The 25939-nt window shown below is 63.6% G+C and overlaps 1 protein-coding gene across 2 annotated transcripts; it reads right to left on the bottom strand.

The window, feature by feature from the left end:
• Positions 1-1359: 1359 nt before the first annotated feature.
• Positions 1360-24367, bottom strand: LGR6 (leucine rich repeat containing G protein-coupled receptor 6). 2 transcript variants are annotated; one of them, XM_081114590.1, is made up of 17 exons: positions 24296-24367; positions 23728-23799; positions 22877-22948; positions 15312-15527; positions 13003-13074; positions 10142-10210; positions 9697-9768; positions 9448-9519; positions 8744-8812; positions 8497-8568; positions 7671-7736; positions 6547-6618; positions 6188-6259; positions 5753-5878; positions 5205-5365; positions 3416-3484; positions 1360-2640 (listed from the first exon to the last, which is right to left on the bottom strand). In XM_081114590.1, exons 1-17 carry the CDS (start codon positions 24355-24357, stop codon positions 1379-1381), a joined length of 2676 nt encoding a protein of 891 aa, XP_080970716.1. In that variant the 5' UTR covers positions 24358-24367; the 3' UTR covers positions 1360-1378. The 2 variants fall into 2 exon arrangements, with proteins under 2 accessions (XP_080970716.1, XP_080970717.1); XM_081114591.1 differs by lacking the exons at positions 13003-13074; positions 15312-15527 and having other exon boundaries at positions 24296-24363.
• Between the last annotated feature and the right edge of the window lie 1572 nt (positions 24368-25939).

Genomic DNA, 25939 nt, shown 5'->3' on the forward strand with positions numbered 1-25939 from the left:
GCTACAGGTCACGGCTTCCACCTGGGCTGACCCAGGTGCCCAGGGAGGGACGCGCAGGGACACCCACGGCACATCACTGGGCTTTATTGTACAGAAGAGCCCGAATATTTACATCGTGGCCATTCTCACACTTCACACAGCGGCTGGGGAGTGGGGCTGGAACCAGGAGTGAGTGACGGGGGTGCTGGGGGGAGGCGTGGCCGCCCCAGAGCAGAGGTAGTTAGAGGTGAGCCAGGAGGGATGGGGGGGACCCCGGGCATCTGTCACTCAGGCTCCTCAGCCCCGCCTCCAATCCTTGCTAGGTGCACCGGTGAATAATGCGGGCTTTTCTCAGTAGAGGGGTCACACACGTGTGGATATGTATGCGACTTGATGTGTGTGCTATGTTGCTGTATTGCTCCCTCAGATGACCACTCGTTCCGACCGACGGCACACGCGCTTTCTGAGCAGCCCTTCAAAACGTACGAAGACGTGGGAAATGGGTCTCTGAATGGTCTGCCTCAAAACAAGAAAAGTTCTACTGGGACCGTCTCCACAAATGACCCGAAAGACGGGGGAAACGTGTAGCCAGTGATGGGCGTGACTTTGAACAAAGCACTTCTGATGTTTCTCTTGAAATTACCGTGTTTTCTTTGATGACAAAACCCGCATTACTAACCGGTACACCTGGTAGGCCTTTCATTCTTCCTGGAAGGAGGTCAGGGAGCTGCAGGCCCCATCCATCCAGTCTTCACATCAGCACCAGATTCAGGCGCCTTGGGCCAGGGCCCTCAGGGACAGTGGCGTCCTGTGGAGCCGCCATCCTGCAGGGCCACCGGGGGGGCGGAGACGGGGCCCTGGGAGGCACAGGTGCGGATCCTCTGGGACGCGGTCAGCTATCCCACGAAAACCAACCAGGCCAACGGAACCCGTTGTCAAGCCACGTGGGAACCGGGGAGACGCCGTCGGCAGAGCCTGCTCCGCCCGACCCGCCGGTGGCCCTCCGAGGAGGGACGCCACGTGTCACGTCTTCCCGCACGCGTCGTCACGGCACACGTCAGGTTCGAGAGACACAGAACACGGGTTGGGTCCAATCTGTGAGCCACGGGGGAGATGCCCAGCTGCCTCTGTGGTCCCTCGTAGACCTTCCTTCCTCCATCAGAGCCCAGACCCGGGGCCTGCTCAGCACCCCGACTTCCAGATCTCGCTTCACAGCCTCCGATGTGAAGCCCAAAGGAAACCAGCACACGCTGGTGACGGCCACAGGAGGCCAGCGAGCCAGGGCCTGGGCCACCCTTCCACGGCCACGCGGCTGCGTCCGGGCTGAATTTATTTTACAAACAGCCACCGTTCACGGAGGGGAGGGAAGGAGGAGGCGGAGACAAGGATGGGGCGCCATTTATACGTGGGGGGCAAAGTCTGAGCCTGAGGGCTGGAGGCCCCTGCCCGCCGCCACGCCCCCGCCACCAGGTGCGGCCCCCTCTGCCTTCAGCAGCAGCTCTCCGTCCATAGGGGGTTGCTGGTTCCCAAAGTGGGTTCCCTCTGGCCCAACCAAGTGGCTGCCCTCCGGCCTGGGGCTCTCTGGCTGTGGGCAGGGGACGAGGGTGCCCGTGAGGAAGCCATAGGTCTCCGGCCCTGGCGGCCGCCCAGCCTCGGAAGCTTCCAGAACGAGATCCACGTCGGAGAAGGCCACCAGGGCCTGCGTGGAGTCGCAGGAGCTCTTCTCCAGGTGACCGGCCGCGGCGGAGGCCAGGGCGCCCGGGGCAGCGCCCGCGCAGGGCCAGAGGCGCCCCAGGTCCTCGCGGGAGTGCGGGGTGAGGAGCAGGTAGAGCAGGGGGTTGAGGCAGGCGGGCAGCGGCAGCACCAGCAGCAGCACGGACTTGACGGCCTCGGGGGTGACGGGGGCCAGGCCGAGCGCGGAGGCCACGCTGAGGAAGGCCACCGGGCAGTGCAGCAGCCCGTCGGCGAGGATGAGCCGGGCCACGTGCCGCCCCAGGGCACCGTCCCACGCGGCCTCGGGCTCGCCCCGCGGCAGGGCGCAGTACAGCCGGATGTAGGCGCCCGTCACCACCAGGAAGCAGAGGGAGTTCAGCATCACCAGGGCCACGGCAAAGCCCAGGGCGGCCGGCCGGCCCTCGGGCGGGGCGTAGGGCAGGCAGAGCGGGGAGGCCCCGTACTCGCCCACCGAGGCCAGGGGCAGGGCCGCGGTCAGCCCCGCCAGCGCCAGGCAGCCCAGCGCCCCTGCCCGCACGCCACCTCCTGGGGCAGGCGCCTTCCCCTGGGCCCGGACGCAGGCCACCGTGGCGCTGCTCTGCACGGCGGCCAGAGTCAACAGCAGCACCGCGGCCTCGGACCCCAGCACGGCCAGGAAGCCCGTGACCCGGCAGCCCGGCCCCGACTCCCAGCGGGCCCCGTAGGCGGCGAACCGGCCGAAGGTCAGGGCGTCCACGGAGGCCAGGAGGCCCCAGGAGATGCCAGTCAAGGCATTGGCGCCGGCGAGGGCCCCGACCACGAACTTGACCGGGGGCAGTGGGCCGGGACCGCCCGCGAAGACGCTGAGCAGCACCAGCCCGTTGCAGAGCAGGGACAGCAGGACGATGGCCCACACGGCCAGGCGGACGCCCCAGCTCTCAAAGAGGTGCTCGCAGGGCTTGAAGGGGCCTGTGGAGAGAGGGCCGGGCGTCAGCCCCGGGCCAGGGCAGCTGGACTCGGGTCCTGGGGACGGGGCCAGGGAGCCTGACCTGGCCTTGGGAACCCCTGTGGGGATTGGTGGTTACACACAGAATAGAAGCACATAATAAGCCTGGCCAGTGTGGCTCAGTGGTTGAGTGTTGACCTATGAACCAGGAGGTCATGGCTCAATTCCCATCAGGACACAGGCCCGGGTTGGGGGCTCCATCCCCAGTGCGGGGCGTGCAGGAGGCAGCCGATCAATGGTTCTCTCTCATTCATGTTTCTCTCTCTCTCCCTCTTTCTTCCTCTCAGAGATAAAATTTTAAAAATTTAAAAAAACAAAACAAAAAAAACACGTGCTCTTTCGCCTGCTGATTATTACTTTTTGGAGGTGACATTTCTGTCCAGGTCCCTAAAACACAGCGCCTGCTTCCTCCTCTGTGTTGGCGCGCCTGCCCAGGCGGCCACCAGAGGGCGCACTGCAGTCACCGAGCGCTGAGGGCAGGTGAGGGCAGCTGTGGGCAGCTGTGGGCAGGAGCCATTTCATCCTGGGGAGGGAAGGGACCCGAGCCGCAGAGGGATGGGCATGTGGAACCTCTAACTGGCTGGTTTGTAAAGGTTTCTCTGACTCGCACCCCCCCCCCGGCCCCCAGCTTCTTCCCCAGGAATCACCCCAAGAGGCTGACCTCCCCAGGAGGTGACCTCAGACACACCCTGCTGACCCTGTGTCCCCCCCCTCCCCCGCCCCCGGGGCCGCCCTCACCTGGAACGGGGCTGCACTGCACACGGGGGTGTGGCTTCGTGTCCTCCATCTCGTCCAGGTCCAGGTCATCTGGGGGGAGACCAGACAGTGGCTCAGGGCCTGGGCTCGCAAGGCCCAGCCCTGTGCCCAGCACAGGTCCGTCCAGGGCCGCTGGGCGCGAACCCTGGGTGGGACCCGTGTGTGGGTTATCCGAGTGGCTGGCTCTTGACAGGAACCTTGCTCTTCCTGCAACTCAGCTGTGTGCTCCCTAGGCAGCCGGGGCCCCCAGATGCTGCCTGGAGGTAGGGGAGGGGCCTCCTTGAGGGTGGGAGCTGGTCACCACGGAGCCAGCCCAGCACGGCCACTCCCTGTCCAGCGGGAACACTGGACATGAAGAAGGACATCTTCCTAAGACAGAGAAGTGAGGCCGGCTGGCGTGGCTCAGTGGTTGAGCGTCGACCTATGAACCAGTTTGATTCCAGGTCAGGGCACAGGCCCTGACTGTGGGCTCGATCCCCAGTGTAGGGCGTGCAGGAGGCAGCCAATCAGTGATTCTCTCTCATCATTGATGTTTCCATCTCCCTCTCCCTGCCTCTCTGTAATCAATAAAAATAGATTTAAAAAAAAACAAAACAGAGAAGTGAGCTTGAGCGTGTTCTGAGGAAGTGACCCAGACCAGGAGCCTGCAACCGAGGTACGTGCCCTTGATGGGAATCGAACCCAGGACCCTTCAGTCCATAAGCCGATGCCCTATCCACTGAGCCAAACTGGCCAGGGCAGGACTAGCTCATCTTTAACCATCCTTCCACTTCTACATCTGTCTGTTAGAGATCATTGGAATAGAAAGGTAAATTCATTGTTAAAGAAATCCTCTAACAGGTTTGAAACGAATGGATTTTTTTTTTCTTATTTGCTGTTACAATTTTCTTAACCCGGCCACAAACTCTATAGGAATTTTGAAATGAGGATCTAAAACACTTTATAACTTACACAGCCGAAACTCCTGCACATGGTACAGGTGACAGCCAGCGTCTACAGGGGACAGACAGGTGGCTCTGTCTGTCCCACGTGTCCCTGTGTGTGTTTCCTGTGAGATCTTTCCTCCCCACATGAAGGGCAAACACCTCCCCTGGGAGAGTTCCCAGGAGGCAGGCAGCCCTGGCCCAGACCCCAAGGGCGGAGGCTGCCGTGTGCCCGCGCCCTGGCATTTCCTTCTCTCTCCACCTCTCCTCCCGCCTGCCCGCCTGCCGCGCTCTCCGGGATGGAGCTCGGCCACACATTGAGATGAAAACGCATGAATGAAATACAAGGGCCCAAGCCCAGGGAGTCTGAGGCCGGGAACGTCCCCGCCAAGGTGTTGAGCAACCGCTCTGCAAACTCGGAGGAAAGGGAGGCGGAAAGGGAGCCTGGCTGAAGCAGCAGTCCTGGCGTGGGCTCCCACAGGAAGCGGGCCGGTCCCAGCTCCTGGTACCTGCAGGCGGCCCACATCCGACGCCCTGCGGTTCCCCCAGACTGAGGCCTGGCGGAAAGTTTCACCTTGAGCAAGGAAAGTTTCCATCCCTCCTTCCAGCCCCCGAGGGAGTGTACACGGCAGACATCCGTCCGGGACGTCTGGGGGAGCCGGGTGCCTGCGGGGCCAGCAACGGCTGGGCTTCTCCTCCCAGGGAACGCGCTCGCCCTCCTGGGGAGGGGCTTGGGCACACGGTGGGGGGGGGGGTCCCGGAGACCCCAGGGGCCTGCCCAACACTGGCCTCCACACGCTGTGTCCTGTGTGCCCCGGACACCCCCGCCGCCCCCGCCACGCACTCACAGTGGCTCTCGGCTTGTCCGGCAAGAAGGCCCGGCGGCCCCTTGGGCGTCTCCTCATCCTCGAGGGGAAGGACGTCCGCTCCCCACTGCCCCGAGGCCTTGAAGAAGCCGGCACAGACGCCGTAGGCACAGCACTGGTAGGCGTACGGCACCTCCAGGATCCTGGGGGTGCGGAGGGACACGGGGCTGCCTCAGGAATGGGGTCTCGGCCCAGGCACCAGCGCCCCGAGTCTGCCCTTCGACCCCAGAGCACCCGGGTGCCGGTGCAGGAGGCCTCCGGGCTTTCCGGGAGGGTCTGCAGCCTGGCTCCCGCCTCGGAAGGGCTCTGAGCACATTCCAGGCTGCTCCTCGTCCACCTAGAGAATGACCTTCCGCCCTCAGAGGGGAGCAGCGCACCCAAGCACCCTGGTCCCCTCCCAGCCAGCACCCCCACACCCACTCCGTTTCGGCCACAGAGCTCCTCCTGGGGCCTCCTGGCCGCCCTGGGTGGGTTGAACCCCTCTCGGGGTGGGGGGGAGCAGGGGTGGGGGGCAGGGAGCCAGGTCTCACCTCAGCTTTGGGAAACTGTCCTTGGAGAAGGCCTGGGACAGAGCTGGGTTCCCTTTGAGCTTGAGATGCTTCAGGCCCCCGAGCCCAGCCAGGGGCAGTGTGGTCAGCTGGTTGTCCGTCAGGTCCCTAGGACAGTGGACGGGAGGGGGGGCAGGGTCGGGGGCTGCACAGGGGCCGGGCAGGGGTGGGGCGGGCCTGAGGCTGCCAAAATGCTGCAGAGCATCCCCGGGTGCCCTCCAGAGCCTGCGGGACCAGCGCTCTGTCTATCAGGCCCCGAGGGGTGTCAAGCGGACTGTCCGTCAGGGTGATCGATGAGGCTGGAGCCCGTGCCCCCGGGATGTGTGGTCACGCATCCATGCAGGTCCCCGCTCTGAGGGGGGACACTGTGGTCCCCTCTGGCCTGCAGCACCCGGAGGGGGACGCAGTGGCACTCACAGCTTGACCAGCGAGCGCAGGGTGGCAAAGGCCTCGGGGTGAATGGATCGGATGGCGTTCCAGCTCAGGTCCCTACAGGCAGAGAGAGTGTGACCGGAGGGGACAGGCACACGGGGGGAGGGGGCGGGGGGAGACTCCCCGGTTCTCCCACACTCACCCCCTGTCTGACCGCCCCCCTGGAGGGGAAGGTAGCTTTAGCCTGGCTCCCACCTGCCTGTGGCCTCAGGAAAGGGCATGGGGCTGCCTGGCTTCAGAGCCTCATGGCCCCCCGGGGACCCCCTGGACATGTGGCAGGGAGCTCAGCTGCGCCCCCCCCAGGCCCTCCATCCCCCCCCCCCCCACGAGCTGCGGGTACTCACAGGGCCCGCAGGGAGCTCAGCTGGCTGAAGGTGTCGGCTCTGACTTCCCAGATGCGGTTGTGCTGGAGGCCTCTAGGGCAGCAAGGCAGGCCGAGTGGCCAGTGGGCTCAGACCCTGGATCCACTCCACACCCCACCCCCCACCTTCCCGCGCTCCGGGCAGAAGAGAGGAGAGCCCCCAGGCCCCCACTTCTCCTGGCTTGGGAAGAGAGGGCCCCGCCCTCGGAAGTCGCCAGCATGAAAGGGATCCGGTTGCCTCGGGTAAGTGGGTCAGCGGACAAAGCCACACAACACGGTCCCTGTGGCCCGAAAGGGAGTCAGTCTCCAGGGTTCCCAGCGGGCGTGGCTCCTGGCCCAGCGGACCTCGCCCTCCGGGTCCTCCAGACCCTGGTCCAGCACCAGAGCTCCGCCCAGCCCTCGGGCGGCTGTGACCGGCCCCAGCCAGACAGTGGCTATCTGAAGGGAGGCACTCGGGGACTGGGGGACTCTGGACCTCGGCTCTGCAGACCCTCCTCCTTGGGCACCTAGACCAGTGGCCGGCAAACCGCGGCTCGAGAGCCACATGCGGCTCTTTGGCCCCATGGCATGGGCCACGAAGTTTCAATCGCACGGCATGTGTGCGCCCGCACGTGGTATTTTGTGGAAGAGCCACACTCAAGGGGCCAGTTTGCTGACCACTGACCTAGACAAATGGGGCAGACCCTGACACCCCCTACCTGGGCCCCAAAGGCATCGGTCGCCTTGCTGAGCGGTGGGGACAGACAGGAGGCTCAGGTCTCCTCCCGTGGGCGTGAGGGTGTGAGTGTGCACAGGCACACGTATGCACACGTGAGTGTTTGGAAAACGACCGATTGTGCTCCGAGAGGCGGGCTCTCCCAGTCCCCTGACGTTTCCCTTGTCCAGCCCTGACCCCTTCACCACCACAAGGCCACGGTGCTGCCCTTGACCCTCAAGGAGACTCCTTCAGGCACCAGCTCCTGGGCCCGCCCTCTGCTCCCAGCCCTCACCCCTGGGTTCCACGCCTGCAGAGACAGGTCAGCATGCAGAGCCCTTCCCACAGGCCAGCCGGAATCGGCTCACGTTCCTTCATCCTGCCCCCACCCCCCCACCCCCAACCCCACTCACATCTCCTCCAGCTTCTGACACCTGTGCAGGCTGGGCAGCTCCTCGATCCGGTTATGAGACAGTTCCCTACGGGGAGAGGCCAGGGCCAGGGTCACGTCGGGCCCGGGGAGCCGCTCCGGCCAGGGCCCCACTTCCCCATCAGGCGGCCGAGACCGGTGGACCCTGCGAGGACGTGGCTGCGGATACACGTCGCACCAGAGCCCCGTCCTCAATCGACTCCTCTGCATCCCTTGCTGAGCCCCACTTTTCCCAGCAGAGAGACAGGGCAAAGAGGGGGTGCACAGGATGGGTGGACCAGGAATGACCCAGCCAGCTGGTCAGTGCCAGCCCTGTGGGCAGCACCTGCTGTCACCGTACGTGTGGATGACAGAGCCAGTGTCCTTATGGACTATCTGACCCCTTTACCTTATTCAGGAGGAACTGAGGCACAGGTGTGGGGAGGAACACTGCTCCCCTTAAGTACCTCCATGGTTCCAGAAGGGGTGTCTTGTGTGAACGAGAATAATAAAGCCCTGTATTGAGCTCCTACTGTGTGCCAGGTGCTTTACACATGTTTTCCCAACCCCCACAACTGTAACCACATCCTGCGGATGAGGAAAGTGAAGCTCTGAGAGGTGGTTGGCGGCAGAGCTGGGGTCACACCCAGGCCTGGCCCCAAGACCGCTATCTTCCTCCTTGAACAGGAGAGGACAGCCCCGTGCCTCTCAGGCCTCTCTCAGCAGCCGCAGGGAGCGAGGTGGCTGAGTGGGACAAAGCAGGAGGGGCCTCTGCAGCCCACGGGACCCAGGGCGCCAGGCGGGGCGTGGGGAGCGTGTGGGGAACTCACAGGACGCGGAGCCTGGGCAGCTGCTGGCACATCCCAGGCGGGAGCCGCCGGATGCCTGCGCGGGTCAGGGTCCTGCAGGGGAGCAGAGACGGAGCAGGTGGAAGAACAGACACCAGTCACCCCCAGCCCATGCCTCGGGGGAGGTGGGGGAGGGAGGGAGGATGGGAGAGAAGGGGGGCTGGGGCTGCTGGGGGTGGTCGGTCGGGGGGAGGAGGGGGGCGGAGGCACAGGCAAGAGAACCACTCACAGGGTCTCCAGGCTCGTGGTGCCTTTGAGGTCTGGGAACTCCTGAATGTCTGTGGCTCCATTCAGGGACCTGGAAACAGAGCCAGCAGCTCTGAGGATGGAGCCAGGGCATGTCCACATCACGCCCAGCCCCCGAGTCTCCCCACAGGCTCCTGCTCTTGGAAATGTCACCCTCCCCCAACACCCCTCCATTGGCCCAGCTCCCTGGTGGAGGCCAGTTGATGTCTGGCCAAGCAGGGTCCACGCAGCCATGATGCCCAGATGGAGCCGGCAACCTCAACATCCGGGAGCCAGCATGCCAAACACAGGCCAGCTTGGCTGGTGTGGCTCAGTGGTTGAGCGTCGACCTATGAACCAGGAGATCACAGTTCGATTCCCGGTCAGGGCACATGCCCGGGTTTTCGGGCTCCATCCCCAGTGTGGGGCGTGCAGGAGGCAGCCGGTCCATGATCCTCTCTCATCATGGATGTTTCTATCTCTCTCTCCTCTCCCTTCCTCTCTGAAATCAATAAAAAAAAATATATAGAAAAGAAAAGTGGCCGGCCCAGGTCCCTGGCTGTGGAGAGGGCCCTGTTCGCCCGTTCAGGATCCGGGAAGAAGCCAGGAGAGGAGGAGGGAGTTGTTGGTGCCCCCGCGGCCTGAGCCTGGCGGGGGAGGGTGGGAAGGGCGCAGGGTGGGGGGACCGAGGAAAGGGGGCCCACATACAGCGTGTGCAGCTTCGGCAGGTCCTGGAACGCGGACCTCCCCACGGACTGGATTGGGTTGTCATAGAAGTGTCTAGAAGAGACCCCAGCACGGAATTCATTCGGCCAGGACCGCGGCGGGTCTCTGCTTTCTTCTCCCCATGGAGCCCCGGGGAGAGCATCCGGGGGGTCAGGTCAGGCACCCCCCTCCCCATTGTCCCGCTTCCCCAGCTCCCCCCAACCCCCCGACGCCCGAGAAGTCGGGACTCACATGGTCTGCAGCAGGGGGTTCCCCATGAAGGCGTTCTCTGGGATGGCCTTGATGTTGTTGTTATGGAAACCCCTGCAAGACAAGCCGGTCAGTGAGGCCACGAGAACACAGGGGACGCCACGCAGCTTTCGGGGGGGACGGAGACACGGGCCAGAACAGCAAAGGGGCGAGCCGGAGGCAGCCCATCGGCGTCTCTCCCACATCCGTGTTTCTCTCTCTCTGCCTCTCCTCCTCTCTTCCCCTCTCTCTACACCTCAATGGGGAAAATCCCCAAGTGAAGATTAACAACAACAACAACCAAAGGGGCTGCCCACAGCTCGGGGCTCTGCTCCTAACCCTCGGGGCCTGCCGGCTGCTCGCATTCACTCCTGCCGGGCCCGCTCTCTGCCCGGGGGTCAGTTTCCTGTCTGTGCTCCCGACCAGGACACGGCGCGGAGGTACTCACAGCTCCTGCAGCCGGCCCAGGGTCCGGATGGCCACAGGGAACTCCCGCAGGTCGTTGTGGTTCAGGTCCCTGGAAGGGAGCAGGGCTGGGGTCAGGGGCGCGGGCGGGCGGGCAGGCCAGGCCTGAGCAACACGCGTGGCTCCGGGGGCGGGGGGGGGATCCAGGGGTCAACGCTGGGGAGGCCCCCCGACGACAGGCTGGAGAGCTGACCACACCGGCCAGCCCGCATTATTATCTTAACTCCGGAGACTCCCATCGGCCGAGCCTCAGAGCCCGGGAGAGAGAGAGACAGGAACATCAGTGATGAGAGAGAGTCATGGACCGGCTGCCTCCTGCACGCCCCTTACTGGGGATGGAGCCCGCAACCCAGGCATGCGCCCTTGACCAGAGTCAAATCTGGGGCCCTTGAATCTGCAGGCCGACGCTCTATCCACTGAGCCACACCGGCAAGGGCTAGCAGGCTGTTTTCCAGTGGATCATTTTCTATGGCCCATGAATGAGGTTATAAATATCTAAATGGCCTTGGGCAGGAAAAAGGGTCCCTACCCGTGTGTGTGTGTGTGTGTGTGTGTGTGTGTGTGTGTGGTGAACACCCGGGAGGCTTGAGCGACGACGTGGCGTGTGCCCTGCATGTGCAGTCTGCTGCGTGACCACGCGTGTGCCTGCCCGCACCTGGCCCCTCCTCCGCAGGTCACCCCCCTCCAAAGAGGAGCCAGACCGCGGGGGGGGGGGGGGCGGGAGGGTTAGGCCCTCCCTTCACGGAGACGAGAGAGGCCCAAGTGCCCCGAGGGAGAGACACGCTGCCAGCACGCAGCTCACATGGAAAGCTCGACAGGAATCACCGGGCTGCAGAGCGCGCCAATGACACAACAATTAACAGGTCGGACGCCCCCTTTCATGCCCCGCGCCGCCCCGCCCTCCCCATCTGGCCGCCCCTGCAGGCTCCCAGCGGGTGCTCCAGGGACGGGACGGGGTACAAAGAATACACACGTGCCCCTTTTTAATTGGAGATCAAAAGCTGGAAGGAGAACGGATCCCTGGAGGAGGGGAAAAGGGGTGCGATTGAGACGGCCGGCCAAGGAGGGGCTGGGAGAGTGGGGAGGGGCTGGAAGGGAGGGGAGGGGCTGGGAGGGAGGAGGTGGTGCAGGGCAAGGTCCCACACAGCTCTCATGGGGTCTGCACAGCCCCTGGTAAGGCTAGCATTATGCCTTTTTTTTTTTTATTGATTTCAGAGAGGAAGGGAGAGGGAGAGAAAGAGAGAGAAACATCCATGATGAGAGAGAATCATGGATCGGCTGCCTCCTGCACGCCCCCTACTGGGGATCGAGCCCGCACTCCAGGCATGTGCCCTTGGCCGGGAATCGAACCCAGGACCCTTCAGTCCACAGGGCGATGCTCTATCCACTGAGCCACACCAGCTAGGGCAGCGCTATTCCCAGAACCTGCAGACTCACAGGACGTGACCAAGGTCAAGGGGCGGCAGCAGGAAGAGCTGCCTTCACCCTCCAGCTGTCGGATGGATGCTCTGTCCCGGCCCAGCTGCCTCTACGTTCTCTACGGGGCGGGGGGTGGAGGGACTTTTCTCGCCCCTTATCTTGGCCTCCCGGCCTATAAGCAGCCGCAGGCTTCGTGGGCACCCCCGCACCCTGCACATCAAAGGCAGGTGGGCACTGGGCGCGGGGCGGCTCTATAGCGAAGCCAGCGCCCACCTCGCCACGTGCCCTGCGCAGCCTGCCGGCGGCTAATTGAGAAAGAAGCGGGCAGCGTGCCCTGAAGTGAGGCAATGGCTGCTGGCTGGCTCTAGCGGAGCCACCCCCACCCCCACCCCCGCCCCAGCCCATTGCCCCCTCCAGCTTCCTGGCAGCGCGAGTGGCCCACACCCGGGTGGGCGGGTGAGCTGGCTGCTCTCCGGGTCCGCCCACAGCCCTGGCGCCTCCCAGAGGTGGCGGAGGGGACACGGGGTCCCCCCACACCTGGCGCGAAGCAGGACTGCACAGCTCACACCAGACTCAAGGGTGGAGGACGGCCGGGAGCCGAGCTTGGGAGCCCCTCACTCAGGAAGGGCGCTCTGCGGACTGAAGGGTCCTGGGTTCAATCCCGGGTTCGTGTGGAGTATAAGGGGGGGGGGCCACAGAACAGGCTGCACCCCTGGTACCCGGAGCCCTTCCCCAACCTCATTGGCTGACTGACACCTGGTGCCCCGGGGCCCTGACACCGCCCCCTTCTCGGCACCGCCTCCAGCTGGGCCCCAGGTGGCCGTGCAGCTGGCGGACGCCAGGGCAAAGGAGGGAGCGCTTGGGGCATCCCGACCTGCACAGAATTCCAGGACACGCGTGTGAGAAACAGGCTGTTTAAGAGCCAGCAGCTTGGGGGCGTTGTATCGGCAGGCCGAGCGCCGAGGGGCCATCTCCCTGCGACTCACTTACTGGTCGGATGACAGGGCCAAGGGACCGGCGGACCCCCCTTCGTCATCGCCGCCCTCACGCGGGTGTCAGACTCCCCTGGCGTCGGCCCCAGACGCACGCCCGAGCCTCCCATCCCCGGTGGGACACCCCAGTCCTAGCTTCTCCTTGCGGTCCCCCCTTTTCTGAAAGTTTCATTATTTTGGTGGGGTCTCTGCCGGCAGGGGTCCTGGGTCCCCCTCCCAGGGCCACCGTGAGCCCCAGGAGGGCACCTGCCACCGGCCTGAGGAGGGGGCATTCATCTGGGTGATGCGCTCGGGAGACAGTGCCAGGGAGAGGCGTGGGGGGGGCAGGCCGCAGCCGGATGCCGGCGTCCCGGGCCTGCTGGCCAGCCTCCCCGTCGCCCACACTGCCCCTCCGCCCCGGACAGGACGGAGCTCGACCACAACCCGCACTCACAGCGTCTCCAGGCTGTGCAGGCCCTCGAAGCTGTGGGTCCCCAGACGCTGGATTCGGTTGTTATGAAGATGCCTGTGTGGGAAGGAAAGACGGGTCAGCCGGGTGCCCGCAGCACGGAGCCCGGGAGAGGAGGGAAGGGGCAGACGGCGGCTTGAGGAGGAGGCTGAAGTGTGGACAGAATGACCCCACTGGTCCAGCCCTTGACTCCAGGGACAAAGTGATTGGCGAAGCCTGACTTCGGAAGGCACGGTCTCCAAGGCTGGACGGACCACGGGCTGCCCTGGAGAGGCGCGTCCGTTCGCAGCCGATGGGGGATCCCACTACCTTCTCAGAGAGGCCTGACTGACAGGGGCCAAGGGGGCTCTGGTCTGAGGCTCCCCAGGACCCAGCCCGCATGACGCAGTGGGAACCGACAGCCAACCGCTGCAGACAACATATAATTAAGAGCTAAGTGTTCTGTTACAGCTGGGATGCTGCAGACGAGCTCAGCGGTGGGGGGACTGGTGAGCCCAGAGCAGTCAGGGAGGGCTTCATGGAGGTGGTGACCCAGAGCAGTCAGGGAGGACTTTACAGAGTGTCTATCATTTTTTTAAAAAAACATATTTTTACTGATTTCAGAGAGGAAGGGAGAGGGAGAGAGAGCTAGAAATATCCATGATGAGAGAATCATGGATCGGCTGCCTCCTGCACACCCCACACTGGGAATCAAGCCTGCAACCCCGGGCATGTGCCCTGACTGGGACTTGAACCCTCACCTCCTGGTTCATAGGTCGACCACTGAGCCACGCCGGCCGGGCCCTGGTGTCTATGATACCTGCTGGGACTCCTGTTCTCTTCGCTGCAGTCTTTGTCACCTGCCCAGCCCTGCAGGGCCCCCTCAGGCGCTGCTGCTGGTCAGCCCTTGGGACTGTCCCAGGCCCTCACTCCCCAGCCCCCAGACCCCTTCCCTGAGGGTGCCGCCGGAGTAGCCCTGAAGCTGGACTCCAACACCTGCTCTGCTCGCCCTCTGCAAGTCCCCCTGCCTCCTGGGACGGACACCTGGCCGCCTGGCACACGGGCGTGGCCCCTGAGGATGCCCGTCCAGGTCCTGCTGCTCCCAGGTCAGAGAACGTGACAGGTTCCACCACATTCCCAAGAGCAGGGTCGGTGATGCACGTGTGCCCCAGCCATGGGTGTGGCACCCCAAGCAATTCCAGGGAACCTCTGAGCCCTCAGTAATTACCCGATGAACTTACCACTCACTCGCAGCAATTAGCTGGGAGCTAATTTGCCTCCCCGCTCCCCGCGGGGAAGGAAGACAGGTAATAACCCCAGGCCCCAGGTCCTGCCAGGGGTGCGGTCCTCCAGGTAATCACCCTGCAGGGGGGGGGGCGGGTTCTGGCTGATCACCCCATGGCTTCTCTCTGCTCCTCCAGGCCTGGGAGACAGGAACGCACCCCACCCAGTGCCAGGCCCTGAGACCGCACCCCTGGCTGTCAGAGGCGGTGACCATTATGGACACCCTCGCCCCGGCTGGTGTGGCTCAGTGGATAGAGCGTCTGCCTACAGACTGAAGGGTCCCAGGTTCGATTCCGGTCCAGGGCCCGTAGCTCATTTGCAGGCTGAATCCCTGGCCCCGTTCGGGGCACATGCAGGAGGCAACCAATAGATGTGTCTCCCTCACATCGACGTTTCTCTGCCTCTCCCACTCCCTTCACGCTCTCTAAAAAAATAAAATAAAATCAATGGAAAGATAACCTCAGGTGAGGATTAACAACAAAAATTCATTAAAAAGAAAAAAAAAAGACACCCTTGACTTATGTGCCCACACACAAGGTGCAGTGAATATGTTCGCACGGGGAAAAAAATAGTAGCTAGCCCGGCCAGGGTGGCTCAGTGGTTGAACGTCGACCTCTTTGAACCAGGAGGTCACAGTTCAATTCCCAGTCGGGGCACAGGCCCGGGTTGCAGGCTTGATCCCCAGTGGGGGGCGGGCAGGAGGCAGCCGGTCAGTGATTCTTTCTCATCATGGATGTTTCTGTCTGTCTCTCCATCTCCCTTCCTCTCTGAGATCAATACATATTTATTTTTAAAAGAAAGAAAATAATAGCTTCGCTCTGGTGTCCGCTCTGGTCTCTGTCCTGAGGGCCCCTCTCTAGCTCTGATGTCGTCTGGCCTCACGGCAACCCCCAGGCGTGAGGTCAGCAGGGCACCATCCCCCCATTTTTACGAAGGGGACCCAGAACAGAAGGCTCAGCCCAGCCGTCAGGCCCTGGAGTGAAGGGGCAGGTGGCCCCGGGCGGCCCCACGCGGAGGGGGGAGGCGCTCACAGCACCACCAGGCTGCTCAGGTTCTGGAAGGCGAAGTCGGGGACGTGGCGGATGCGGTTGAGGGCCAGGGTCATGGCCTGCAGGGCGGGGAGGTTGTTGAGGGCCCTGACCGGGACCTCGGCCAGCGCGTTGTCGTCCAGCCACAGGTGGCGGAGGCAGGACAGCCCCTCGAAGCTCCTCTCGGGGACCAGGGAGATGAGGTTGGCATCGAGGCGCCTGGAGGGAGGGAGGGAGGGAGGGAGGGAGAGAGGATGGGGAGGAGCAGTCAGGGCGAGCATCCACCTATGAACCAGGAGGTCAGGGTTCGAGTCCCGGTCAGGGCACATGGGCTGGGCCCTATGCAGCTGGTGCCTCGGGGCCCAGACGAGCTGGCCTGTGAGGAGGGCTTGCTCAAGGTGAGGTTCTCCCACGGGGGCCCCTACGTCGTGGAAGCCCCAGTCTTCACCCCCAAAGGCCCTCAGGCTCCATAACCCTGCACCCCAGGAAATGGACCTACTCTCCCCGCTCCCTTCTGAGGGACATCCCCTGCCTCCCCCTGGGGACCCTGGAACCCTGGGGACCCCCGGGTCTGCAGCCTGGCTCTAGACGCCCCTCCCACTCTCTCCCTGCCCCCGGCAGGATGGGGTGCTCCTTCAGGGAGCTGGGGTTCAGGCTGCCCCGGGGCCCCTGGTCCTCCAGGGCGGGTGGGGCGGGAGCTGGAGGAGCCTCAGAATCCTCCACGGGGGACAGGAGGCCTTCGGGAGCCGCTCCCGCCCGCAGGTGGGCAGCCGCCCAGACAGACGGGGTTTGGCAGGAAGCAGCGAGCAATTACACCAATTAAGCCCTGGAACCAAGTCAACACCCCAGCAGCCCTCCCCTCCCCTCCCCTCCCCTCCCCTCCCACGTGGCCTGGGCTCCCCGCTGGCTGCGATGCCCGTCCTGACCTGTGCTAACACGGCAGGTGAGCAGGGGCCCCGCGGCCAGTCGGGGCTCGCCTGGGCTCCGGGAGCCACCCTGACCTCACAGGGGCCACACTGCACCCCCACCCCCCACACACACACCCAGGGCTGAGGCGGAGGCTGGCAGGGCTGTGGCCCTGTCCCTCTAAGCCCCCAGGACCGGGTGGTCGGAAGGTCTGGCCAGCCCGGCCGGCGTGGCTTAGGGCTTGAGCATCGAACTATGAACCAGGAGGTCACGGTTCGATTCCCGGTCAGGGCACAGGCCTGGGTTGCAGGCTCGATCCCCAGTGCGGGGCGTGCAGGAGGCAGCCGATCCATGATTCCTTCTCATCATTGATGTTTCTCTCTCTCTCTCTCTCTCTCTCTCTCTCTCTCTCTCTCTCTCTCTCGTCTCTGAAATCAATGACTTTTTTTTTTTTAAAGAAGGTTGTTGGCTTTGAGTCCAGTGTTCCATTCCCTCCCGCTCACGTCCACTTGGCAGAAGGTGTCCCTCAGCCTCTGCCTTGTAGCAGGGCCATAGGGACAGCCCCCCAAGCGCCCCAAGCCCCCCCCCCCAGAGGAGGATGCTGCCCCTACTACGTCGCTGGCCGAGGTCGGGTGAACGGCTTGGGCCGGACATTGGGGTCCCCTCCCTTGGGTCCTAGCCGCCCTCTACACGCCGGGAGCCCAGCGCCAGGCCCTCACAGGGTCCAAAAACGAAAACTCTGGAACCTGAGCTCTCCTGGGCGGGGTCCCTCGGCGACAGACCCCACGCTTCCCTTCTGGGGGGTGAGGCGGGGTGAGGGAGGGTGAGGGGGGCAGGTGGATGGAGCCTCCTTCACCTTCGTGCTCCCACTGACTGAGCGGGGCAGCTGAGAGCCACAGCAACACTGCGCCCCAAGTTTCGTCAGTGTGTTTATTATTGATGTCAGAGATGAAGGGAGAGGGAGGGAGAGAGAAGCATCCATGATGAGAGAGAATCGTCGATCGGCTGCCTCCTGCACGCCCTCTACTGGGGATCGAGCCGGCAACCTGGGCCTGTGCCCTGACCGGGAATCGAACCCGTGACCTCCTGGTTCCTAGGCCGATGCTCAACCACAGAGCCAGCCCAGCCGGGCATGTCAGTTCTGGTTTATGCCACCTGACGAGATCCCTCCGCTCGCAGTCAGCCCTTCACCAGATCAAAGGTGGATATGGAAACAAAGGCAATCGCAAGGGGCTGGGGGGGGCGGGGGGGCTCCACCACCAAGGCCCAGCCCCCTCCCTCCACCTGCCAGGCATTGACGGATGAGCCCGCGCCCGCCTGCGCCCGCCTGGCAGGCAGAGAGTGCCCTTCCTCTCCGCACATCAAAGGGTGACACCTGAGCACCCTCCCTCGTGTTTAATCGGCAGCAGCGTATAAAAATAATTGCCCGCCCGCCGGGGGAAGGCACAGGCGAGGCTCTGTGTGCAGCCTGGATGAGCTTCCCCTGAAGACACGGCCCGCAGGCCTGGGCAGAGGGCCAGCGCTGGGGGTGACGGTCCTGGAATCCTGGGGTGGGGACCACAAACAGCCAGCGCACCCCTCCCGGCCCCCGCCATCGGGGCCTCGCGTCGGTCGAGGGGGTTTCTGGTTTCTGGGTCCCTCCTGGGCTGTCTGAGAGCTGGGCTCTGTGGTTCCCCGGGGCCTGGACGCCTGCCCTTGGCCTGGGCGGGCGGCTGTGGTTGGAGGAGGAAGAGGCAGACGGGGTTTCCCCGCTGGCCTCTCGGAAGGGCGCGGTGACGTCAGAGGTTAGGAGACGTGAGCAGCACCCAGTGTTTCAAAGACACTGAGGACCCTTCCCAGCAGACTCTGCAGTGAGAGGGACCAGGGGAGGCCAGGCCTCAGGTGAGCACTTTTCAAGGAACCGGGGGGTGGGGGGGCGGGCGGAGAGAGAAGGAAGGAGGAGAAGTCCCATCAGTGCCGGCTTCCCTGACACAGGCTCCCCGTCCCTCCCACAATCTAGTTTCTCCTTTCTCGTGTCCAGGGTCTCGTAGGCGCCCTGCGGACCAGAGTGAGAGCTGGGGAGGTTATAGCTGTGTGCTATGCATCCCCTCGTCCTCAGTCTCCCAACGTCCCATCCACCCACCCATCCATCCATTTATCTGTCCATCTATCATCCGTCTGTCCATCATCCATCCATCCTTCCATCCATTCATCCATCTGTCTGTCCATCATCCATCCATCCATCCATCCATTTATCTGTCCATCCATCCATCCATCCGTCTGTCCATCATCCACCCATTTATCTGTCCATCATCCATCCATCCTTCCATCCATCCATCCACCCATTTATCTGTCCATCATCCATCCATCCTTCCACCCATTCATCCATCTGTCTGTCCATCATCCATCCTTCCATCCATTCATCATCCATCCTTCCATCCATCCATCCATCCATCCGTCTGTCCATCATCCATCCATCCTTCCATCCATTCATCATCCATCCTTCCACTCATCTACCATCCATCCACTCCTCCATCCATCATCCATCCATCCATACATCTGTCTATCATTCATCCATCCATCCATCCTTCCATCCATTCATCATCCATCATCCATTCATCTGTCCGTCTATCCCTCCATCCATCCCTGCATTTGTCCACCTGTCTATCCATCATCCCTCCATCCCCCCATCCATCTCTCTGTCCATCCACTTGCCCATCCACCCATCACCCATCTGTCCCATCCACCCATCCCTCCTTCATTCCATCCATCTGTCCATGCTTCCATCCATCTACCCATCCATCCCTCCTTCATTCCATCCATCTGTCCATGCTTCCATCCATCCACCCTTCCATGTGCCCATCCTTCCATCCACCCACACAGACTAGAGACAGCCCGCCCGGCTCCAGGCTGTGACCTCGTCTCTCTCTCTTGCTCAGAGTCACCTGGGCTTCCGGTCAACTCCTAACCCCTCAGCGATTCTTCCCCTGGGGCGACTCTCACCGGCCCCCAGCTCAGGTGCCCGGCCCCATGTCACTGGGAATCGTGCCTCCCTCCTTGTCCCGGAGCGCACGGCTCTCATCTGTACTGCGCACGGGTGGTGCGTCTCCCCCCCTCTTCCCAAAGCCCCACTTCCGACTCCTCTCGCCAGGACTCACAACGGCCTCCACGTCTGTACATAGACAGGCCGACCCCCGCACGTCCACTTCCAGAACCGCGGCCTCTTACGCCGCGGGAATGACACCTCAATGTCTAAGCACGACCTAAAGCCGAAGCGGTGAGGCCAGGGCTGCAGGCCGGCCCCGTGTGGCCTGTGCGGCCGCCTGCCTCCCGGGGAAGCGTGTGTGGCGGGAGCGAGTGTGTGCGCAGAGGCAGACGCACCGACGCGCACGGCCTGTGTCTGGGTGGCAGGACTGCGGGTGATTCTCATTTTCCCTCTTTCTCGTTTTTGTCTTTTCTAAACTCTCTGCAATGAGTCAGAACCAAAATAAACATGTTTTTCAGAAAACAAACGGCGTCAGGGTGTAATTAAGTCCCAGACTCTGAGCCGAGAGGAGGGAGGCGGGCGGGAGCCGCGTGGGGCAGCGCGCGGGGGAGGGGGAGGGTGCGGGCAGCCTCGCCTGCTTCTGTCACCTGCTCTGCATCCGACCCTCGCCCTGGCCGGCCTGTGTGGCTCAGTGGATAGAGCGTCAGCCTGTGGACCCAAGGGTCCTGGGTTCGCTTCCCATCAAGGGCATGTACCTCGGTTGCAGGCTCCTCCCCGGCCTGGGCCCTGGTCGGGGCGCGTGCAGGAGGCAACGAATCGATGTGTTTCTCTCACGTCGATATTTCTCTCTGTCTCTCTCCCTCTCCCCTCCATTCTCTCCAAAATCCCCTCCATTGATTCCAAAATCAATGGAATAATACCCTTGGGTGAGGATTAAAAAAAAAAAAAAGAGGTCGGAGGGAAGAGGCAGCGGCAGCCTGGCCGGGTCCTCTCCCTGGGGGACACTGGGGTCACCCCTCTCTGCTGCCCGGGTCCCTCCCCTGCAGGAGGGGCGATGAGACTGGGTGGCCACCTCCACCTTCCAGCTCCTCAGCCCAAGGCCCTGTGGTCGGCGGGCAGCCTCCACCCACGCAGCCTCGCCGGTGGCCAAGCGGGAGCCGGAGCGCCGGCCACCCTTTCCGGCCGCCGTGTGAATTTCCACACGCCGGCCAGGGGCTGCCAGCCACCGGACTCCAAAGGCTCATAAACGAGTGGAAAATTACTCATGGGCTCGAAAAAGACCCCACCTGAGGTGTCAGCTCCCACAGCCCCATCCTGGGGGTGCTCTGGCCTCTCCAAGGCCTCCCAGGCCTGGCCCGCAGGAGCTCCAGGGGGCGCGAGGGCAGGGGGGCTGGGAGGCCCACGCGTGGTCTGGTGGAGGCGTTCCTGCTGGGGCCGTGGCACCCCCTGCTCCTGGGTGGCCCGCGCGGCCGCCTGTCCCCACCAGCACTGACGCGGAGAGAACCTCCCAGGATCCGGGCCGGCCCACACGGACACACTCCCGAGCCTGCAGCAGCCAGGCTGCCGTGCTCAGCCGTCACCGCGGGCGGGGGCTGCCGCGCGCCCACCCGCCTCAGGGCAGCCTCTGCCCAGACGCACATGTAGCAATCAGCTCCCGGAAGCTCGGGGAGATCCAAATGCAGCAGCGTGTAATCACGGAGCCCGAAATAGCCACGCCCGGAGCCACCGCCACCCCGCGCGTCCCCGGGGACCCTCGGCCAGGCCCCACAGCACGGCCAGGCCTCAGGGTCCGCTCCGGCTGGCGGGCGAGATGGGTGGTGCTGACGGTACCCACCGGGCCTCGGGGCAGCTTGGGGGGCTTCTCCATGGCAGGGGGGCATCTCCGGCCCAGAACAGGGCCCCCTCTGAACTCACACACACACACACTCACATGCTTACATGCTTACACACACTCACATACACCGTCACACACATATACCCACACACACGCACACGCACACATTCACTCACACACACACTCACATGCTTACACACACTCACATACACCGTCACACACATTCTCACACGCTCACACATATACACCCACTCACACACACACACTCACTCACATGCTTACACACACTCACATACACACACACATACACCCACACGCACACACACACACTCACATGCTTATATGCTTACACACTCACATACACAGTCACACACATTCTCACACACTCACACACATACACCCCCACACACACACTCACCTGCTTATATGCTTACACACTCACATACACACTCACACACATACACCCCCCACACACACACACTCACATGCTTATATGCTTACACACTCACATACACAGTCACACACATTCTCACACACTCACACACATACACCCACCCACACACTCACACACACATGCTTACACACACTCACATACACTCACACACATACACCCCCCCACACACACACACTCACATGCTTATATGCTTACACACTCACATACACAGTCACACACATTCTCACACACTCACACACATACACCCACCCACACACTCACACACACACACTCACATGCTTACATGCACTCACACCCACACGCACACACGCACTGACGCCCTGCAGGGAGGGAGACGACCCATTTTTAAGGTCGTCACTGACGCTTGGTCACCCCACCCACAGGCACCTCAGACTCAGCTCCTGCAGAAGGGCCATCAGCATCCCCCTCCCCTGGGCCCCTCCTGCCCGCCCTCCGGGCATCACTGCCCACTGACCCCTCCCAGGGCCACGCTCTCGGTGCCCGGCCTCTCGTCCACCCCGAGGGCAGCGCCCCCTGCTCTCCCTCAACGCCCACCTCCAGCCAACACCACCAAGAATGATTGCATGGCAGCCGGAGACGTGCTGTTCTGCCCCTTGTACGCACGTGAGCGCACTTCCCGCTCTCCGACTGAGCCACCGCCCCGTTTTCCTACAAAGAAGCAGCAGCCGGGGTTCGGTCGCCTGCCCGGGGTCTCCAGGCAGTAGGTGAAGCGACCCCCGGCCGCGTGTCCTGGCCTCCTGACCTGCCCAGAGTCCGCCAACCTCTCCTCCGGCCCCTGCGCCGGCCTCTCCTTCACACGCCGTCACGCTCCCTCCGTTCACGTCCCTGCACAGCCCCCTCCTCCAGGCTGTCCTCCAGGCTGCTACCAGAGCCATGTTTCAAAGACGCAAACTCTAACCCACGATGCCCCTGCTGGGCGGGAGAGGAGCTGCAGGGCTCCCTGGAGGGTGACCCTGTCTTGGGTGGCCCATGCTTCCTCAACACAGCCCCACCCCAGGCAGAGGAAATGGGTGTCTGGGCCACCCCGCCCCCAAAGCCCTGGGGCTAGAGCAGCCTCCACGGAGGAGATGGCTCTTCCTGGGGGCGGCTGACCCCACCCAGCACCTCCGGCACCCCAGGCTCCGTCAGGCAGAACGCCAGGCACCCCAGGAGGCCGCCCTGGTGGCCCCGCCTAGGGAGGTCCCGTTCCCACAGTCCCCACAGGGCCTGGAGCCTCCCCTCCCGGATAGACAAGCGAGTCCACACACACACACACACACACACACACACCCTCTGACGACAACGAAAACCCGGAGACACCGGGGACGGGAGCGCACGCTGTCTGAACATGGGGGGAAGCGGGGCGCAGATGGGGGGAACAGGGTGCAGGGGGAGTGGCTGGGACTCACAGAGACTGCAGGCTCGGCAGCTGCCTCAGCGCCTCGGCCGGGATCCCTCCCAGCTGGTTGTTCTGCAGCATCCTGCAAGGGGAGGAGGGGCGTGAGGACCCCTAGGCCTGCGGGGCTGGGGTCCCTTTCTTGAACCCCACCCCAAGCTAGATCCCTCTCTCGCACCCCAGCTGCAGGAGCCCAGAGGGCGTCCTGGCCCAGCCCAGGCCCGGCCCATCAGGGGGGCTGCCAGGTGTGGTGGGCTGGGCCCCCCGGGAGGTGTCACGGGAGGGTGAGGCAGAGCAAAGAGGATGACGAGCCGAAGCAGAGACACGTGGGCCGGGCGGCCGTGAGGACGAAAGTCAGAACTTGAGGTTCCGCTGAAATTTGGTCTGAAAGGCCCGGCCGGCCAGCGTGGCTCAGTGGTGAGCGTCAACCTGTGAACCAGGAGGTCAGGGTTCGATTCCCGGTCAGGGCACAGGCCCGGGTTTCAGGCTCCATCCCCAGTGCGGGGCGTGCAGGAGGCAGCCGGTCCACGATTCTCTCTCATCATGGATGTTTCTCTCTCTCTCTCGCTCTCTCCCTTCCTCTCGGAAATCAGTAAAAATACTTTTTTAAAAAAGGATGTTGTGCCCTCCTGCAGGGAAATAATGAAATAATAGCGGGTACAATGATGCGTGTCCCCAAACCGTAGCGTGTGTTACAGACAGAGCGGCCGCACAGGAATGCGAGCGAAGGTTAAGATGGAACGGCAGGTAAGGGAGGGACAGGGGAGACTGCGGCGGACGGAGACTCGGGCACAAAACCGCGCTGCGGCCTCCGTTCCTCCGTCCCCAAGGTCACGCCTCGGCGTGAAGGTCACCCGTACTCACAGGATTTTCAGGCTGTGGAGGCCAGAGAACGCTCCTCCCGGGATGTGTGACAGGTGGTTCCCTGAGAGACGCCTGCAGGTTGGAGCAGAGGGTGGGTGATGCCGGCCGGCAGGGAACCCGCGGAGGGGACCCTGGTAGCCTGGGGGCGGGGGGATCCATCCCCACCAGGGAGATTCGACCTCACGGGGCAGGGGCAGGTGGAACAAAACGGGCTTCCTGCTCCCCCGGACCAAGCAGAGCCACACAGAGGAGCCGGCGCCCGGCCAGTGTGGCTCCGTGGCTGAGCCTCGACCTGTGAACCAGGAGGTCAGGGTTCGATTCCCGGTCGGGGCACAGGCCCGGGTTGCGGGCTGGATCCCCAGTGGGGGGCGTGCAGGAGGCAGCCGGCCCATGATCCTCTCTCTTCACGGATGTTTCTCTCTCTCCGTCCCTCTCCTTTCCTCTCTGACATCAATAAAAGTAAATTTAAATGTATATTTTTTAAAAGAAAAGGAGGGAAAAAAGAACAGCCCCCGCCCCTTGTTCTGAAGGGGGCCCTGTGCCCGCCGCCCGCCCCCCGTCCACTCACAGCTCCTCCAGGAAGCGCAGGCGGTGGAAGCGGCCGGGCTGCAGCTCCGTGAGGTTGTTCATGCTCAGGTCTCTGCGTGGGGAGGGAGCAGACGATGCTGGGGACAGCCCAGGGCTGGGGGAGGGAGCTGACCTCCCGGCCAAGGGGCCTCGGGCAAAATTCACGGAGTTTCCAGCAGGAGAGGAGGAGCCGCCTCGTGCCCCTCACACTCCGCGGACCCGTGGGTAAACCGAGGCACGGGGCGCCCAGCCGTTCCGACCTCCAGGGCCGGCGCCTACAGAGTCCACACACGGGCGTGAGCATTTCCCTCGTCAGCCCGGAGCCGGGGGACAGCGCTGCCCCCCGAGCGTCGCCTGTGGTCATGTCCCCCTGGGCTTCCCTCCCTCGGTCTCCAGGGGAGGCCGTGGCCTCCGGGCACATCGCGGAAGGTGCCGGCTCCCAGCGGTGGGACGGACGTGCTCCCCGGGGGCCTCCAAGGCGCTCGGCACACAAAACGCTCACAACACGGACGCCCACACTGACGCCCCGCGTCCGGCTGAGACCTGGGGGTGACATGGAATCTGGGGGGTGGGGGGGCGTGAGGATGAAACAGGATGATTTGGGTAAAGGTGAGCCGGTGCCAGAGAATCACTGGCCGGCTGCCTCCTGCACGCCCCCCACTGGGGATGGAGCCTGCAACCCAGGCACGTGCCCTTGAGTGGGAATCGAACTCGGGACCCTTCAGTCCGCAGGCCGACGCTCTATCCACCAGGCCACACCAGCCAGGGCTCATCATTGATGTCTCTCTCTCCCTCTCCTTCCTCGCTGAAATCAATAACAATATTTTTAAAAAATAAATAAATAAAAAGACTGTTGAGTCTCCAATGTTTCATCTCTGACAAAGCCGGGCTCCCAGCAGTGCCTCAGGGAGGGAGGATGGGCCCTGCCGGGCAGAGCCGCGGGCTGGCGCACAGAACACGGGCTGGCACACGGAACACGGGGCTGGCACACGGAACACGGGCTGGCACACGGAACACGGGGTCGGCACATGGAACACGGGGCTGGCACACGGAACACGGGGCTGGCACACGGAACATGAGGCTGGCACACAGAACACGGGGCTGGCGCACGGAACACGGGCTGGCACACGGAACACGGGGTTGGCACACGGAACACGGGGCTGGCGCACAGAACACGAGGCTGGCACACGGAACAGTGGCGGGGGAGCCCAGGCCGCAGCCCGGTTCTGCCGGGACCTCCCCTCGGGCCGGGCCGGGCTCGCCCTCGCCAGGAGGGAGGAGCAGAGCAGAGCACCTTCCGTGTTTACCCCAAGCCCGGCGAACGTGCCTCCACAGGAGCGCAAGGCCGCGTGGGGCCGTGACTCAGGGCGCGTCACTCAGCTGTCCCCCCGGGGGCCGTCCCGCGAGGCTCTGATGTGGCTCCAAGCCCCCCCCCACCCCCCCAGAGGCTTCATTGTTCTCCCCTGGGAGGAGGGGCCCAGCCCCCCACATCCTGCCCTGAGACAACACAGCCCAGCTGCAGGGGCAGGGGAGGGGGTGGATTTCAGAGGGGCGGGGGCGGGGGGGGGGCCCCATTCAGGCCTGGGCCCCGCACAAAAGGAAAAGGGGTGAGGCTGGTGCCAGGGAGAGTGGGGAGGAGTGCAGA

Source organism: Myotis nattereri, assembly GCF_964212035.1.
Source record: "Myotis nattereri genome assembly, chromosome: 20".
NCBI classification, from domain to species: Eukaryota; Metazoa; Chordata; class Mammalia; order Chiroptera; family Vespertilionidae; genus Myotis; species Myotis nattereri.

Coding starts and splice junctions, on each gene's coding strand:
- LGR6 (XM_081114590.1), bottom strand. CDS start 24,357: ATGAACAACCTCACGGAGCTGCAGCCCGGCCGCTTCCACCGCCTGCGC. Junction 9,769..10,141: donor CTGGGCCGGCTGCAGGAGCT/GTGAGTACCTCC, acceptor CTTGTCTTGCAG/GGGTTTCCATAACAACAACA. Junction 9,520..9,696: donor AACCCCCTGCTGCAGACCAT/GTGAGTCCCGAC, acceptor GGTCTCTTCTAG/ACACTTCTATGACAACCCAA.